General features: G+C 51.7%; 8 protein-coding genes across 8 annotated transcripts; 4 read left to right on the forward strand and 4 right to left on the reverse strand.

Moving 5' to 3' along the window:
- Positions 1-404: 404 nt before the first annotated feature.
- Positions 405-4,248, reverse strand: An11g01770 (uncharacterized protein; the record flags this gene model as incomplete). Its single annotated transcript, XM_059750083.1, has 4 exons — positions 405-612; positions 682-1,174; positions 1,231-3,670; positions 3,748-4,248. 4 exons carry the CDS (start codon positions 4,246-4,248, stop codon positions 405-407), a joined length of 3,642 nt encoding a protein of 1,213 aa, XP_059604284.1.
- Positions 4,249-4,979: 731 nt separating this feature from the next.
- Positions 4,980-5,556, reverse strand: An11g01780 (hypothetical protein; the record flags this gene model as incomplete). The annotated part of the gene is made up of 4 exons (XM_059750084.1): positions 4,980-5,068; positions 5,167-5,267; positions 5,352-5,458; positions 5,551-5,556. 4 exons carry the CDS (start codon positions 5,554-5,556, stop codon positions 4,980-4,982), a joined length of 303 nt encoding a protein of 100 aa, XP_059604285.1.
- A 278-nt stretch (positions 5,557-5,834) lies between these two features.
- On the forward strand, positions 5,835-6,784 carry An11g01790 (uncharacterized protein; the record flags this gene model as incomplete). The annotated part of the gene is made up of 6 exons (XM_001394146.1): positions 5,835-5,884; positions 6,009-6,081; positions 6,157-6,176; positions 6,247-6,309; positions 6,375-6,446; positions 6,511-6,784. The coding sequence occupies 6 exons, from the start codon at positions 5,835-5,837 to the stop codon at positions 6,782-6,784; spliced, it is 552 nt and encodes a 183-aa protein (XP_001394183.1).
- Positions 6,785-9,171: 2,387 nt separating this feature from the next.
- An11g01800 (uncharacterized protein) lies at positions 9,172-10,106 on the reverse strand (the record flags this gene model as incomplete). Its single annotated transcript, XM_059750085.1, has 4 exons — positions 9,172-9,240; positions 9,779-9,859; positions 9,901-9,997; positions 10,021-10,106. 4 exons carry the CDS (start codon positions 10,104-10,106, stop codon positions 9,172-9,174), a joined length of 333 nt encoding a protein of 110 aa, XP_059604286.1.
- Positions 10,107-10,179: 73 nt separating this feature from the next.
- On the forward strand, positions 10,180-10,827 carry An11g01810 (uncharacterized protein; the record flags this gene model as incomplete). Its single annotated transcript, XM_001394148.1, has 3 exons — positions 10,180-10,208; positions 10,333-10,446; positions 10,512-10,827. 3 exons carry the CDS (start codon positions 10,180-10,182, stop codon positions 10,825-10,827), a joined length of 459 nt encoding a protein of 152 aa, XP_001394185.1.
- A 554-nt stretch (positions 10,828-11,381) lies between these two features.
- An11g01820 (hypothetical protein) lies at positions 11,382-12,429 on the forward strand (the record flags this gene model as incomplete). The annotated part of the gene is made up of 3 exons (XM_059750086.1): positions 11,382-11,518; positions 11,682-11,974; positions 12,101-12,429. 3 exons carry the CDS (start codon positions 11,382-11,384, stop codon positions 12,427-12,429), a joined length of 759 nt encoding a protein of 252 aa, XP_059604287.1.
- A 490-nt stretch (positions 12,430-12,919) lies between these two features.
- An11g01830 (uncharacterized protein) lies at positions 12,920-14,244 on the forward strand (the record flags this gene model as incomplete). Its single annotated transcript, XM_001394150.3, has 2 exons — positions 12,920-13,038; positions 13,101-14,244. The coding sequence occupies 2 exons, from the start codon at positions 12,920-12,922 to the stop codon at positions 14,242-14,244; spliced, it is 1,263 nt and encodes a 420-aa protein (XP_001394187.1).
- A 667-nt stretch (positions 14,245-14,911) lies between these two features.
- An11g01840 (uncharacterized protein) lies at positions 14,912-16,662 on the reverse strand (the record flags this gene model as incomplete). Its single annotated transcript, XM_059750087.1, has 3 exons — positions 14,912-16,006; positions 16,087-16,597; positions 16,649-16,662. The coding sequence occupies 3 exons, from the start codon at positions 16,660-16,662 to the stop codon at positions 14,912-14,914; spliced, it is 1,620 nt and encodes a 539-aa protein (XP_059604288.1).
- Between the last annotated feature and the right edge of the window lie 301 nt (positions 16,663-16,963).

Raw genomic sequence — 16,963 nt, forward strand, 5'->3', positions numbered from 1 at the left:
TATGATACTCTTATTTAAGGCTTAAGATATTTATTATTGATGCTTCTGGATATAGTAATTGTAACAAGAGTAGTTGTCTCCCAACCAAGACAGAAAGCATTGAGGTTACGATTCTACTTACCGACGTCAATGCAAACCAACCAATACACTACGCAGCCCCTACACACGATGATACTTATGAGCAACACCATCTATACCATGAGAACCAAATGAAATAGTTATAGAAGTAGATACATCATGCATACATAACATACATACATACATCCCCAAAAAGCCAACAAATCAAGTAACTGAAGCGAAAAGCAGTGCTGAAAATGCGCCCCCATTCTAGCAACGAACAAAAAGAAGTTTGCTTTTTTATATCATCATCATCCCCCCCACAGATAAATCAATATATATGCAACCTAATTATCCACCCAGAACTTCATGCGAATACCCATAGCAGCCAACTCAACATCCAAGTACCTCAACACACCCGGCACCGCCACAACCGTAACATTATCACCACCGACATAGCGACGACCATCACCATCCTCCCAAACATCAGCTCGGGAATCCTCAAAGACAGCCTCCCTGGCACAGCGACGACAACGGACAATACTCGGCGCCCCGCTAATAGCATTCGCACCGGAATGCTGATTCGAGGCGGCCTTCGCAGCCGCAATACGAGCCTTGCTGGACCCAGCCGAGGACACAGCCACCTGGGTGGAGAGGAAGGAGCCGCAGTCACGACAGATCCAGGAGCGAGTGGCATCGGAACAGTTCATGAGACGGTCCTGGAGGATGTGGGCGGCGCCGTGGGCGATGAGAGAATCGCGCTCCATTTCTCCGACACGGATACCACCTCCCTTGGCACGACCCTTGACGGGTTGGCCGGTCAGTTGGTTGACGGGACCGGTGGTACGCACTTGGAACTTGTCGTTCACCATGTGACGCAGACGTTGGTAGTGGACGACACCGATGAAGATGTCCGCGGCGAATTCCTTACCCGTGATGCCGCTGTACAGGGGCTCGTTGCCGAAGTAGTTGTAGCCGGCTTTGCGGAGCTGGTGGCCGAAGTAGTCGGCGGCGGTGTTTTCTTCGGAGAATTGGAAGGGAGTCGAGTCTTGTGGGTGGCCGTGCAGGGCACCGGCTTTGCCGGCCATGGATTCGATCATTTGGGCGATGGTCATTCCTGGTGGTGGTTAGTGAGTTTAAGGAAGGTTAGGGCTGAGGAAGGGAAGGGCTTACGAGAGGGGAAAGCGTGAGGGTTGATGATCAGATCGGGCTGGATACCACTCTCGGAGAAGGGCATATCCACGGCGGGCCAGAGCTGAGAGCAAACACCCTTCTGACCGTGGCGAGACGAGAACTTGTCACCGATGATAGGCTTACGGGGAATGCGGTACTTGACGCTGAGAGCCTGGCCGGGCTCGACTCCGGATTCCGCTCCCAGAATGCGCACGCTGTCGATGTATCCTTCTTCGGCGTCCTTGTACTTGACGAAGTGGGTGATTCCATCAACGTTGACATACGAGTCGGAGGCGGCGTCGTAGCGCACCGTGTGCCAGGCGGCGACGAGACTGCCCTCCTTCACGCGGGCACCGATGTGCGGAAGACCGTCTTCGTCCAGTGTGGCACGCCAGTCAGCGCGAATCTCGCCTCCTGGGGCGAAACCGAAGAGCTTGGTGACCTCGCGTCTGGACTTGCCGCGGCGAGAGTCCTTCTCGTCGAGGGAGTGGATCTTGGTCTTGTAGATCGTACCGTAACCAAAGCCACGCTCGTGTGAGGATTTGTTGATAATCATAGCGTCGTCCATGTCGTAACCGGTGTAGGAGATAATAGCCACAACGGCGTTGGTTCCGTTGGGGAAGTTGTCCAGACCGTACGCGTTGTAGAGAGGGGGGCGAACAATGGGCGTTTGACCCGTCTGCAGTCGGTAGAGCTTGTTGTCTGTACGGTATTGAATGGCAGTACCGGGCGTACCCATCGTTTGCTTGCTCATCTGGCACTGGTACATGTTACGAGGCGACTGGTTCTGGTCGGAGAAAGGCGTCATGTTGGCGACAATAGAGAGGATGTTGGTAGGGGTGAACTCGATGTGTGTCGACACGCCGGAGATGAGATCCTGCGGCAAGCATGCAATCTCCATGAAAGGCTGTTCGAAGGGACCAACATAGTCCAGCTTGTCGAGCCCAAGGTGCTTGACGGGTCGATACATTCTGGCGGCTTGCGAGAACATGTAGATACCAGGGTATTGGCCACCGTTGGTGTTGGGAATATAGCCAATTTCCAGCTCGCGTGGGATCTTGTCAGAGCCCATTACCTTCCAGCGTCGCAGGGTGTTGGCGATGGCAGAAGCCTGTTTTGGTGAGCAGTAACCAATGATTCTGCCATCAAGCTGGACAGTGACGCTTTCGGTCACAGACACGGAGGAGTCAGAGCGGACACCGAGCTGAACCAGCGCCTTGGGGATATGGGTAGTGTCCACATCGCTAGTTGCAATCAAACACTTGTGCGCAAGGTGGTTAAGCAGACCACAGGGAGAACCATCAGGAGTGTGCACAGGGCAGAAGAAACCCCAACTCTCGGGGAGCAGCTTACGGACGGTTGTCGTCTTCAACTGGGCGAAGAAACTACCTCTGTGAATCATGCGGAAGTGACTGATGAAACGGTAGAAGTTGATCTTCTCCGCCATGACTGTGTAACCGGAAGGTTGTTGCAAATCGAGACCAGTAGGACTGACGAGGTTACCCGTGGACAGGAAGTACTCCAGGGCACCACCGAGATTCTCGTTCGAGCGCTTGACGACCTTAGCCAGGAAATCCCTTTCAAAGGCCGGATCCGTGAACTTGGCACCGCCATTGCGGTTGGACCAATCCCTAAGGATTGGCTGGAAGGACCTCACCCACTCCTCGAGTCTTTCCTTCAAGATCATTCCGTAGAGGAATCCACCAAGCAGAATCTCCTGGTTGGAAACAGCATCCGGGTTGTCAGGAGCGCAGTCACCAGCAACCAGAGCATAGAGCTTCCGGATCATGAACAGGATCATCTTGAACTTGTCATAGTCCTGGTTCTCAGTGACGTTCTGGTTTCCAAGGTGAGGCAGAACGACCTTGCGGAGGAATTCCGTGCCAGCATCCTCGTTGGACATGTCTGCTGGCACACCGAGAACAGGCCTGAACTTCTCTCCGAGGTAAGCCCGGCAAGCGGCGCGACTGTGTGTGTTGTATGCCTTGTAAACCCGCAAAAGCAGCTCGACACGGTCAGTCACGAAGGTGTTCTTGATTCCCTCGGAAGAAGCGCTGCCAACGATGCCCTCGAAGATTTCGCGGTCGTTCGTCTCCACCAGGGCCTTGAGGATCATCATCACCGGGACGAGATACTCGGCCTTACGCCACGAGAAACGGAAAGTCAGGTTACCGTCGGTAAGGTAATGAAGGACGTTGGTCTGCGACGTCTGATCCGGCCGCACCGAACGTATTTGAACACCATATTTGGTGTATGTGTGTCCACGGCGAACGAAGGAACCACGGATAATCGCCATGGGATAGTTGCGCTTTCCAACAACCAACATTCGAATGAGTTTCTCGTTACCGTTGACAATGAAATAACCACCCAATTCCTCCGACTCTTCCTTGTGCTCGACAAGTTCACTAGGCGTGGCCTTTTCCAAATGGCAGCGGTTGGTCTAAGTAATCACGCAAAGTTAGATAAGAGAATTTTCCCCTGCATATTTGATCCAACTGCTAATGTGATCGCACTCACCCTCAACATGATAGGAACCTGGCCCAATTCTCTGACTGACTCCATCCAGTCCCCATTGTTGACCCGCCATTCGATTCTGGCGCGGAGCTTTCCACGGTACGTCGCATGGCGTTCTCTGCATTCCGAAGGGTAGATGTTGCGGTTGCGCGTGGTGAACTTGTTTGACGGAGGCAGGGCCGGCTTCTCGAGGAAAACCTCGCTGACACGGACATGGAGCTTGTTCCGCTTGGGCGCCTTGCGCCCCTCTGCCTGCCGCGCTTTCTTTTGTTCAGGAGTCTCGGCTTCGCCGTCGATGAAGGTCTTGGTGCCAATATCCTTCAGGGCCGCCTCCAGCGTCTTGGGACCGTCAAAGAGCGCATTGAAAGAATCGACATGCGGGCGGATGGCAGCCGCCAAGGCCGGATATGCGGTCTGGTCCTTGGGAGGGTTGCGGAAAAGCTTCTCCCGTCTCAGGACGTCGTAATTGACCGACCAATTCGTGTCAGTCGCCGCGGGGGCCATGGTGAATTATCTCAAGTCGTCTTGGCCGGGAGATCGGAAAAAGGCGAGAAAAAGTTCGATTGAACTTCCGTATCCGTAGGATCCGAAGCACCGGAGGTGAAGATGGGTGCTAGTAAGCGGGCCCAATGCTCATTCCCTCCTGGTATAAGGGATCGCGAGAGCGACGAGGGAGGTAGGGGAGAGGAGATGCGACTCGCACAGAGAGCCGGAGTGCTGGTCTGGAGAGCAACGAACCTCGTCGTCGCTCGACGGGGAAATTTTTCGAGGTGGACCCGGCGGACAGATATCGTCACGTGGTGATAGTGCTGTGTTGCCTGAGGCACCAAGTTTGACAAGTCAATTACATAATCGATGCATACGTCACGGGACAGACGCACGGGATAGGGAAGAACCGCCTTAGGCAACAAGGCAATCCCGGGAATGCGTCAGTTCCAGCTTAACTCAATTAATGACCCAGTTATGTAACTAGAAAACTAATATATCGGCGAAAGATCTATCTTTTCCAAAGTGTCGATACGTAGTTCTCATTTTTCCATCATTATCCCGAAATACTATCTTATTACTCGCGCATTTACTCTTCCGGGGAGGAAGATAATTAAATATTGGTGATAAGGCGGGTCGAGATACTGCGAACGAACTAGTCCGGTAGTATCAATCCGCCGGCGACAGATTACCTGGGCTAAGCCGCGACTATTGGCTGCCATCTGAAAGCGCAGCTGTTAATAATATCATCATTGCTGCTCGGGGACTGTCCTCCATTTCCCGGTTTGTCGATAATTAATGACTTTCTCGTGCGACTGAGAGCCACCGGTTCCCACTCCTGAGAGCAACTAACCGTGACTAGTTGGTCCTTTGACCCTCTTACCGATTCCTCAGTAAGTCAGGACTAGGGGAATATACGAGCGATTGACACGGAACCTGGGCTTAAAACTGACAGGGACCGGGCAGGACTAGGCGCTCCCCTCCAGCGCGCGGCGGCGCAAAAGCGAACGGTCATGCGTGCCCATAGATCGGACCAGCTCTAGTTTCACCGCAAAGCAAAGAGGCATCAAAAGAAGAAATATTCTTTTCTTGTCGCCATCACTAGGGAACAACCAACCGACCCTGGGGAAATTGCCGCCTTCTTTTTTTCGCGCCGCTTCGACCTCACCCTCACCTTCTTTTCCTGCTCAGCTGCTCGGAGCGTGGGAAACTTGCTACGACCGCCACTCTTTTTTCGAATCCACCCGCCCATTATCTCCCAGCACACCGGTTAACTACTACCACCTACTATTTTCCTCTCGCATCTTTCCCCAACTACACCCACATTATCCTCTGCTTTTCCCTGCCCGGAAAGAGAAGGCTCAGTTGTTCTCCCCTTTCAGCAACCCACTCCACCCCCACTTAACCTTACAAAAATTCCTCTGCTCAGGAAGTGTCGATATATTTCTCCCACCCGTCGTCGATCGCCCACCAGCCGAGACAAGCAGCGCCCTTTCGACCTGCTTCCACCAAGTCAAAATCTTCCCCCTACTTAAACTGTCCCGTCACCCTCTTTGCTCTGATCGCGCAGACGACACAAGGCGCAAACCCTTTCTTTAACCAACATGGCGGGTATCTTTCGCACGATCTATGACTGGCTCCTGAGGATGTTCTGGTAAGTGGGCCGCCGTCCCAATAAGTAATCGCTTTTTCTCCGGGAATGGTTCCCCCCTCCTCGGCCCGTCCCCGCAGATAAGGAATCATTCGATTTGCTAAGATGATATATTTCGCACCCGCAGGGCGACAGAGATGGATGTCACCATGATTGGTCTCCAGAATGCAGGAAAGTCTTCGTTGTTGCGCGTGCTTGCGGTATGTCTTTTCACCCCCACGGCAACTGAACATCTTCCCGTGTTATCGGTCCTCGGCGCTAATCCCGCAGTATAGGGCGGCGAGTTCACTGTAGAGTAAGTCTCCATCGTGTAGGGCCTGGCCTGACTGCGCGACACTGGGTTGTCTGGCTAAACCTTGTTTCAGTTCTATTCCCACGATCGGGTTCAACACGAAACGAGTCCAAAAGGGCCATGTGACTCTCAAATGGTTGGTGACCCAGAGCTGAGCCTTGAGACGCCTGTGCGCAATCAATGTATCTAATATCCATCCAGCTGGGATCTAGGTGGACAGCCACGGTTTCGACCGATGTGGGAGCGATACTGTCGGGGAGTAAATGCGATCGTGTAAGTGCCTCGACTTTGTCTGACACAGGTCTCGGTATCCTAGCAGCGCTAACAACCCGACCAGATACATTGTGGATGCAGCAGATCGGGCTGCCTTACCCGTAGCCAAGGAGGAATTGCATGAGCTAATGGGCAAAGAGACGCTCAATGGGATTCCGCTGTTGGTCCTCGGGAATAAGTCCGACCTTCCGGAGAAGCTGTCGGTCGACGACCTGATCCACGAGATGGACCTGAAATCCATCACTCATCGCGAAGTGAGCTGTTATGGGATCAGCGCTAAAGAGGAGACAAACCTCGATGCTGTTCTGCATTGGTTAATTGCTCGAGCCAGTCGATGAACGGCGTGTCGTCAGCGACTCCGCTTGAGTAGTGCTGGGGGAGTAACCCCTTGGTGCTTCACCATCTTCTTTCTTTAATCCCATCCACAGGATGGTATTCTTGTAGACTGCAAAAACGATGCGGCTCGCAGCCCCGATGTAATGATGTGAACGACCGTGAACCAGACACACATTGAGCTTCAGCGTAACATTTGTCCAATCTTCAGCACCTCACCCCTGTCATGGAGTCATTTGGTTTGGTTTTCAGCAATGATGTCAGCTTCAATGTACTTTTGTGTATTTTATGTTTCTCAGGCAGTCCTTCATAGTGGAAAAACCTAAACCGCGTGGGTTGCAGACATGGACGAAGAAGAAGAGAAAGAACTGCATAGTTAGTAGCCCAACGATCAAGATAATCGAGACGCGCGCGAAAGAAAGAGAGCAAGTTGGGGAGAAATCAATCAATGCCCAACAGGCACATGATCACCAGCCAGTCCAGCAGCAGCAGCAGCAGAAGTAGCAGGTAAATAAACACCAACAAGTAGGCGAGTGAACCCAGCACCAAGGTCGGAAAGAAAGACAGATAGAACAGAGAGAGAGAGAGAGAGACAAAGACGCGGCAATCTTGATTATTTGAGGGCCAAAGAAAAACAATAATAATCCAAGCAGGATGGCCAACAGGGCCACACACACAGACCAACTGATGCGTTGGCAATGCAGATGCGCAGACGGGAACTAATCAAGCCTCCCAGCAAATCCCACCCCGCCAAACAACCTGTACTTCCCCCCCCTCTTCTCTCCCCCGGAGCATCTGCGAAGGTTTATGGCGGTTCTGGGATCGGTTTGATCCTTTCTCTCTTTTTCCTTCCGAAGTAGTAGTAGAGTGATTGGGTTACGTGTTTGATGATTTGGCTTGACTGGTTATATGCCGGGTTACTTTGCGGTTCTGCTCACTCGTGCTCGGTGTATTTGTTGACTGGGTGATGGATGGTAAATGGATTTCGAGGATGAGCAGGGTACTATTGCTTAGATACTTGCGTTGTGAAGTAAGTAGCTGCGTGGTTACGTATAGATCGGCTCCCCTTTGCTGGTAGTTATACAAATAGTAAGTACCTCGAGTCAGTGACTTGCAGAGAAGGCGTGGCTAAAGTATCTATCTGCACAGTAGCCATTCTTAGTAACGGGTACTCTATAACTAGCATTTGAATACCTCTAGGGAGTATCTACTCCGTACTCTCCGCTCAAATCTGTAAGTAGCAAGCCAGTCTCTATCTGTAACCTATCTAAGTAGTAATTCTCAATCCTAGCTAGCCTCATCTTCACGTGTTTGATGTAAATGACAGACGAATTAGCAGAGCATCCTATATCTATCTTCCTATCTAGTATAGACTATACTGAGGAGACTAGTAATCGCCCCCGCCATAAACCTGAAACATGAGCTATCTAGGTAGTATGCCGAATTAGTGCCGAAGATTGAGATGAGTGGGCTTTGCCAGGCTCCGTTCATCCAGCCTCCATTCATGTCTCGAACGATAAGCACTAATTGAAAGAGGTGCAGCAGGCTATCATAATAGCAGAATAGCTGTATAGTGCACCTCGCTTAAGTATCGAAACTGGTTATGTCTGTGACGCTAGCGTGTTGAATATGATATGATACCTTACAATCATCGAGTTGCTCGTTTTGAACGATATACTTCTGGATTAATGCGTTCGTAAATGCTTGCAGCGACAGAGTAAGCAAGAAAGTAGGTATGACATGGCTTACTGTACCTTCTTTACGTGAGATGAGAGTATCGACAAAGAAATCTCAAATCATGGCCGGAAAAGGCAATCCGGACATGCGGCGGAATACTCCGTAGAGACATGAGACTGGATAGAATTCTTCCGGATACTACTTTTGCCCCTACGCAAAACAATAATGGGTGGAGGATTGCGATCGAGGCCAGGTCATGGGTACAGTGATTATTACTTGGTTACTGATCTATTGCATGTCATGTCAATGTAGCAAGCAGAAGCGGTCAAGCAGATGATGTTGCTGCTACTGCTGGTGGTGTTGTTGTTCGTAAAAAGCTCGTGGTGGCTGTGATGTGAGTCTTTAGTGAGCATCTGTATCGTGCCGAGGCACCAAATACCTACCGACCGTTCAACGATGATAATAGGTGCGCTGGCAGCGGACCCAAAATTGGACAAGCACAACATGATTATGTCTCGGTTGACTTGACTTTTCGGAAAACTGAGGGGAAAAGACAAGACAAGACGTGGTGAAGAGTGGTTCCAACTCAAATGATAGAGACGAGTGGATGAAAGAGGCACGCGATGAAAAGTTGTAGTTGAATAATTGGACAAGTTGAGAACAGGCACCCGAATTTTGGAGGGACAGCAGTGGGTGGATAGGATAATCGACTAGTCTAGTGCCGGTCGTTGCAGTCACAGGCTCCACCGGATGCGATCCAAGGTCTTAGATACGTAGTAGTATCCTCTCGCTTTCTTGACACTCTTAGTTTAGTGGCTGGTTAAAGTCGTGTCAATCAATATGGAGAAGAGGTCCGGTCTGGTCAGGCAGGAACGGTGGATGAACGCGGTGTGTAGATCTAAATGATTCATGAACCATTCATTTATGGTTTACTGTCGGAATTCGGAACAGCAAACTAGTTAACTTTTATTCCCCTCTCTTTTACTAATATTCTGGTTCACTGCTACCGTTTGATGTGTCGAGTGGCTACTTGGAAGTGGAATACGTACGACACTTTGCCAGCGGTGGGGGGTGGGAAGGGAAAAGAATACTACTACGTCAAACACTGCCGAAGTGAACTTTTGGGATGGATGACTTACTAGTCTGCTTAAAGATTCTTCAACGGAAATGGTTGGATCTGTCTAGTCCAACTAAACTAAGTATTAGGCCACCATCATTCAGGAAAAGAAGTAAAAAATTTTTATTCTTAAATTCATTAATATTCATAATTTATTATTTCTTATTTTTCCCCCTTCGTTCTTCTCCCTTTCCTTTCCGATCACCTCACCAACAACTAGAAGTTTATTCATCGTTCCGGGTGTTTGCCCAGCCACTGAGCCACACTGGCACCGGCTTTTCCAGCCCTACATTATCCAATCGCCGGCCGGTCCCCATAATAACTTACCCGTGCAGTTCCTTTCGCTTTGCTGCTGCCTTCAGACGCCCAGAAGAACTTCACTGCTTCTTCCCTTTCCCCCCCTACCTTACTCCTGTCTGAATCCCTTCCTCGCCCTGAAGGGTTTACTGAAACTTTGCGATTCTCCTCCCACCGGTCTTGTCTATATTGACCTGCCGTCGCATACTTTCTTTTCCACTTCGCTCTAGACTCATTGTTCCCTGTACCGCCTGATCGACGTCATCTTCCGCCTCCCCCCCAGGCCTCGGATAGAGAGGTGCAGCCACCATGGGTGTTCTACTTCGACGTCGAGACTGGTATGTTTATGGCTGGCTTGTCTGCCTGATCATCCCTGGTTGGAGCGTTTTCTAGGCTTCATCAATCATGACTGGCCCCTAGTGCTGTGGTACATTAGTTCGGGTGGCTGACCGTCTCTTGTAGTTATTACACCGTCAATGGCGAAGTGTGTGATGGCAGTACTTGGTATGATTGGGGTCGTTGGATCGCGTTTGCAGTCATTGTCGCTGTGGCGCTAATCATCTTCTTCCTCTTCGCGTATGCACCTCATCTTCCTGGTCCAGGATTCTGCCGCTTTGATTGGAGACTAACGAGTACGGTAGATGCTACAACGCCCGCCGTCGGCGCAGACAAGGGCTCCGACCTCACCCCGGCACCGCATGGCTTGCCGGCCCTCCTCCGACCTTCCAACAGTCTCAGCAACAAGCACAGCAACAAGGTCAACGACCGTATTACGCCGACCCTTACTACCAACAACCGCCGCCGCCTCAATACACCCCTCATCCGCAAGCTTATGGATATTTTGGAGGCCAGCAGACGGGAATCGAGCTCCAACAACCGCCGACTGCATACCACGGTGGCGAACGGGTGTACCAGCCACCACCGGGTCCTCCTCCCGAGGCGACTTCCAAGGTGTAACGCTCCGACCAGTATTCCGTGAAACGACTTCTCTCTCTTCTCCTCTCTGTCTCCAGATACCCGATCCAAGGGGGTTCCTTGCGATCGACTATTATGTAATTACCCAGGCGTCTCTTCGATGATCAATTATTGGGATATTTGTCGCTCTCTGCGTCTCATAGCGTTCCGTGCTAGGAGGGATACCAGGGGCCAACGTGTGACGGGTTTATGAGTTTCTTTGTGCCTATTTCTCAAATTTCATGGTAATCGTACTATAATGGCTTATCGGGGTAGTGTTTTTTTTTTTTTTTTTTTTTTTTTTTTTTTTTTTTTTTTTTTTTTTTTTTACCGTCTATGATCATGGCGCCAACATTCAATTTATCATTCTGCTTTTTCTCTATTTTTCTTTTTTTACCTTTTTTTTTTCCACTGCAATTATTGTCCTGAGCTGTGTGATATATGAGGTGAAGGCAGCAGGAACATAAAAGAGGCCGACACCAACACAACGTGAATAGCTTATTACAAAGTACAATACTACAATAATATTAGGGAGGAAGGAACCGTTCCGAAGAGCGATGTTTGTCATCAAACGGTGGACCCGTCTGTCAAAAGCGAGGATGCCGATATCTGCCTGTTCTGTGCGAACTCGTATCCTGTTCGTTGGGTCGAACCCGCGCCTAATCGAAACTAGTCTGCGAAAGGGCGAACGGGGGTGAGAAGCGATCAGTGATTGTCCTTCCCCTGGACTGCTGGGATGGAGAGAGAGAGGGAGAGAGCCTCCATCCCTTCCCTTGGCAGCCTTCAAGTAGTAAGGAAGTAGATTGTATTCAAGTATCATTATGTCTCTCGTATTGACCGGAGAATATCTCAAGAAGGACCTACTGTGTCGAACTTCGGGAGGCTGACTGTGCCCCAAGAAACGCACCCTTTATGTATGCCACCATGCTGGGGTGGACACCGCGACTGCCAATGAGAAGGGGCAGCATGCTGGAACAGCAGAAGAGCAAGAGGGAAACCCGGAAAAAGCCATGCGATGAGAGAGATCGACAGCAGTGGAGAGGGTCCGGCGAGGCAGGAAACGGGCGGTTTCATCTGCTGGTTAGCTGGGTTCGAGACAGATTAACCCTCCCTGACCCGGTCAGACGCTGGTATTACACCTTGATCCAGAGTGAGATTACCTGTGTATAGCAGTGTAATACAGGCTTCTCGCTTGAATTCAATTGCGATGGGCGGACAAGCAAAGCCAGTGAGTGGCTCTCCGCAATGCGCGCTGATCTCCTGTTCCTGAGTTGAGTGCCTGTTCTTCCTCCCCAGCCCAATTTAAATCCAATTGAACCCGCTGTTGCATCCCTCGTTTTCTTCTTGTTGCCTTCTTTCGGTCGCCCTTCCACCCATCCCTTCCCTTCATTCGGCCTTAGGGACGACCTTTGCATCCCTCACGACCAAAGTCTTTCCTTTGCTGGTGGTCCGAGGAGGAATCGCATCTGGCGAGCTATTGTGTCCGCCTTGCAGATTCCCTGGCGATCTGCACATGATCCGATAAATCTATCCCAATTCCCCTGGGAGGCTGTGGTGGCGCACTGTTTCGCGGTCCGCACTACACACCACCACCACCATCATTAATTTCCACATTCATTGCCTTTCCTCTCGTCCATCTTCATCTGACGATTCGGATCTCTCTCTTTCATATTCCCTGTTTTGGGGGAAGTCTCTCCTTTTTACAAGAATAGATTATCACTATTTCTTACACAGTTACTGTGTGTCTCTCCTTGAATCAATTCCGATCGCCTTGTTGAGCATTTGCGCGCTCTTCCTCTCCCTCCCTTCCTCGGTGCGACTGTCGCGCAACGCCGCAAATTGAGCCACTCATTACGATACCGAATCAGTGACAGTAGACAAAGCCAGATGTGTCTCTGCTAACCGTTCATTAAAACTGCTTACTTCGAAAACCGGATTGGAAGAACTATCCCTTGGTGCATAGTCGCTTATCTCATACTGTGCTTTTGTTGCATGACCGCGCCAGCTGTGTGTCAGGAACACGCTCTATACCGTCTTTGGTCGGCTGTGGGACTCGAAGGATTTCCCGGTGGATCGCGCACGTCTTGCCAGGATAATGAGTCCGGTGGATAAGGCTCCCGTCCCCTTGTGGGCGAGGGATGTTGTGAGCGATCTCAAGTCCGACGCCAGTACGTTTACTAGTTGGGACAAGTGCATGTCCAAGGCTTACTGCAAGTGAGTTTCTGTTTCTTTCAATCGTTGTTTTTTGAATGTTTCTGACCCAGTTTACTATCAAGGTGGCCTGTTATCGTCGCTATCATCATCGCAGCGCTGATTCTCCTCTCCGTTATCGCTTGTGTGATCAATTGCCTGTGCTGTGGTGTGCAATGTTGCAAATGCTGTTGTGGATGTTGTTTCAAGTGCTGCCCGGGTTTCAAGAGGAAGAGGAACAAGCAAAAATACTTGGACGACCAGTATGACCAACCGCCTCCCATGCCTGCTATGCCGACAATGCCAGCACCTATGAACAATGCCTATCAGACGCCCTACCAACCACAGGCACCGCCCGTGTACCGTGGAGCAGAAGTGGCACGGTTCGATACGCCGTCAAGCCCGGCACACGGAAAGTTTGACGAGGATGCATTGCCCGCCATGCCTACCTGGGAAAGTGCCGTGACAAAGAAGGTCGAGGATGAGGACCCCCACGCGGAATCACTCGAGATGAAACCTCTGAGCAATGCGAACCAGGAGCCTCGTCGCATGCCCTCTGGTGCCCGATCTGTTACAGGAGGCTATGGCGGCCCTCCGCCGTCGAGGATCGCAACGCCTGCTGCACCAGGCGCATACCATTCCGAGCCTCGAGGATACGACGGATATGATGGACCGGACGCTTATGGCTACCACGCGCCTGGTCCACGGTCGCCTCCGCCAGTTTCTCCATACGAGCACCAGCCGTACAGCGAATATCCCCACGAAGACCGCTTCCATAACATGTCACCGGCTCCCACGTACACCACGCAACCGCAGTATATGCCCATGGACGCGACGCAATCCCATCATGCACCTATGGACGGCATGCAGCCATATCAGATGCCCATGGACGGCATGCACCCGCATTATATGCCACCAGAGCCTGCGCACTCGCACTACATGCCGCCGCACCAGATGCCTCCGGATACAGGCACGTACGGACAGCCGATGCCGATCAACAGGACATTCTCTCCAGCTCCGACGCTCCACTCGGCGATGAGTGCGCCTCGTCCGGTCCCGTACCGCCAGCCTTCTCCAGGCTTCCAGGCCTCGCCGTACCGCAACATGTCTCCAGCGACTCCCACATCGCCCCCTCCTCCGTTCTCTACGACCCCTGCGCCTCACGAAGCCAATGAGCCGGGCCGGCCCCCAAGTCTTTTGCAGAGCGGACGCAGGCCTACCAACTTTTAAGTCGCCTTCCACCCCCAGTAGCCATGATATTTTCAGCAACCGGTCTCATGACCGAAGCTGACCCTACTCGCATGTGCTTGGCACGTCCCTCCATATGGGAGCAGCGTGATGGACGCACTGGCACTCACGCCTCAAGGTAGGCTTCCAATCAAGCCTGGAAGTCCAAGCAAGCCGCTTCAGGCCACATCCTAACAGCCAAATATATTGGCTAGACCAGTGATGCCTCACCCGGCATGTCTCTTTCTCTAGAGCACCTCCTCTCGCTTCACCAGGGCACCCTAGTGGCTAATGCCCTTTTCTCTCACCCCGCTTGTACATACAAATTCTTACCCTTCGATCCTCCAGCCCGCTATGACCCAACCGAATCCTTTCTGCATGATGTATGCTTGAATTAAATGATAGAAAGTATAACGAACGGCACCTGTCATGCCTGTACAGGGTTATTTCAGTGGCTTTACTAGAACAATCTTGAGAAATACAAGACCGTTGATCCGGTTACTATCTCCAAAGATATATGCAACCATCTTTTAAGTCTCAACACATAAATTTAGAATGAAATCTTCAGCAAATATTTTCATTCATATAATACATTAGTACACTGACTACAAAAACCCAAATCAACATACCCAGAATATCTCATCCCAATATAGAATATCCTAGGGAATAACTACTCCAGCGTAAAATCCCACTCCTTAAAAGCTTCCTTAAACGCCACCGCATCCGCCTCCTCCTCCTGAACAGACTGCACATCATCCTTCCAATTAATGCGCTTCTCCAACCCCATCAACTTGGCCATGACTCTGCGTCCGAACTGCAAATCGAACCGGAAGTCCGGACTAAGTGGCAGGAGGAGCGTTTTCTCACTTCCTTTGTTACCGTCCTCTTCCTTATTCTCAGGCTGAGCCTCAGCTCCAGTTTCAGTGTCTGAAGCAGCAGCCTGCTGCGGAGGCTCCCAAATCCACACGCGGAAGAAGTCACCCGGTTCCGCGCTCTCATCACCGTCATTAGGTTGAGATTGGGATTCGAATCTTGGATACTTCAGATTCTCAGCCTCGACCTTGAACGCCGCGTCGACGAGGCCCCGGCGCACGAGATCAGCAGGGACAGGGAGGAATTGCCAGTGAATGTGGATTCCGTTTCCGCGGGAGACTTCCCATGTTACTGCGCCCAGGGAATTGTTTGCGCGGTGGCGCAGCATGGAGTGCAGGGCGGAGCGGTAGCGGTGCATTTCGGCGTAGGTGGATTGTCTGGATGTGGGGTCTGAGATGCTGGAGAGAGTGGGGGAGTGGGAGAAGGGGATTATGAGCATGTGGGAGGGAAACTTGAGTGAGGGATAGGTCTTGGAGGTGGGCAGGGGACCCTTTGCGGTGGTGAGGTAGGCTTCGTCGCCGATGGAGGTGATGAGGTGGGTTGCGATGTTGGGGTTGGAGAGGCAGAAGAAGCATTGGTCTGGGCCTGGAGGGGGCGCGCGAGCGCGTCTTTTGCGCGGGCGGTTGTCGTGATCGTCGTCAACGGCGAAGCGGTGGTAGGAGTCGCGTTGGGATTGGAGGGGTTTGCGTTTCGTGGGGATGGGAGCGAAGGGGGGTGCGGTTGTGCCGGCGGGGATGGTGAGGGCTGGCGGTGCCTTGGGGTCGAGGGTGAAGGCGTACATCCATTTGGTTTTGGTGGTTTTGCTGTATGCGGCCAGACTGATGAAGCGGGTGAGGGGTTTGGCGTCGGGGTTGTCGGTGTCCTCGGTGGGGAGGTGGAAGAAGGGTTCGCGCTCCCAGAAGAAAGGCGCTGAAGGAGAAGAGGTGGTATCGCGGTTTAAGGGTTTGAGCAGAGGTCGGCGACGCATTGGACTTCGGTTGGGGGGGTGTCGGTGTCGGGGAAGGGGGCTTTGGAGCCGACGCGGATGTCCTTGGGCCATTGGTGGGTGATAAGGATGTCGGCTTGGTGGGCGCCGTAGAGGGCGCGCGCGTCGGATTCGGTGTAAGAGGGGTGGTATTTTTCGGAGGATTTGGAGTCGGGGTCGAGAGTGCCTCCTAAGGAGACGAGACGCACGCCTTCGGAGGTCTTGAGGGTGCCGCGACGACCCAGGAAGTAGAGATTAGGGCAGACTTCGTCCTTGGATTCGATGGCCTCGATGATGCGCGTGGGGAGAGGACTGCTACCCAGGGTGAAGTAGGTGGGAAGAGGCACGACGATGTTGCCTTGGAGCAGAGCGCTGATCTGCTCGAGTTCGTGCTCTGTGGAGCAGTCGCCGAATAGGTCGCCGACGATGATGGCGAAGGAGAAGTTCTGCTTGATATGCAGCTTGGAGAGCTTGGTGAAGACGTCTTGCAGTTCGCAGTTGACGTCTCCGATGACGACTCTGGGAAGGAGTTAGTGAAGTACTTTGAAAAGTGAGTTGAGCTAGACTTACATCTTCGACGCCATTATGGAGTAGGGGAATATCACTGGATACTAGTACTATGATGCAAGAAGCAGCTTTAACATATTAGGGTGTGATGTCGGGATTGTGTCTGTAGCTGCAACTGAAATATGTAAAAGTCAAGATATGATAAAGAGCCTTCTGGTAGAAGTCAAAAGATAATGAAAAATGTATGCCAATGCGCGTTTGCAGCTCCACCAGCTGATGCTATTGAACGAGGAATATTCGAGTTATGCCGAAATCGCCAAAAATGGATTCGAGGAGCTTGGGCCACCTGCATAGCACGTGATGCTCACCTAGCCTGAT

This window comes from Aspergillus niger (assembly GCF_000002855.4).
Source record: "Aspergillus niger supercontig An11".
Lineage (NCBI taxonomy): Eukaryota > Fungi > Ascomycota > Eurotiomycetes > Eurotiales > Aspergillaceae > Aspergillus > Aspergillus niger.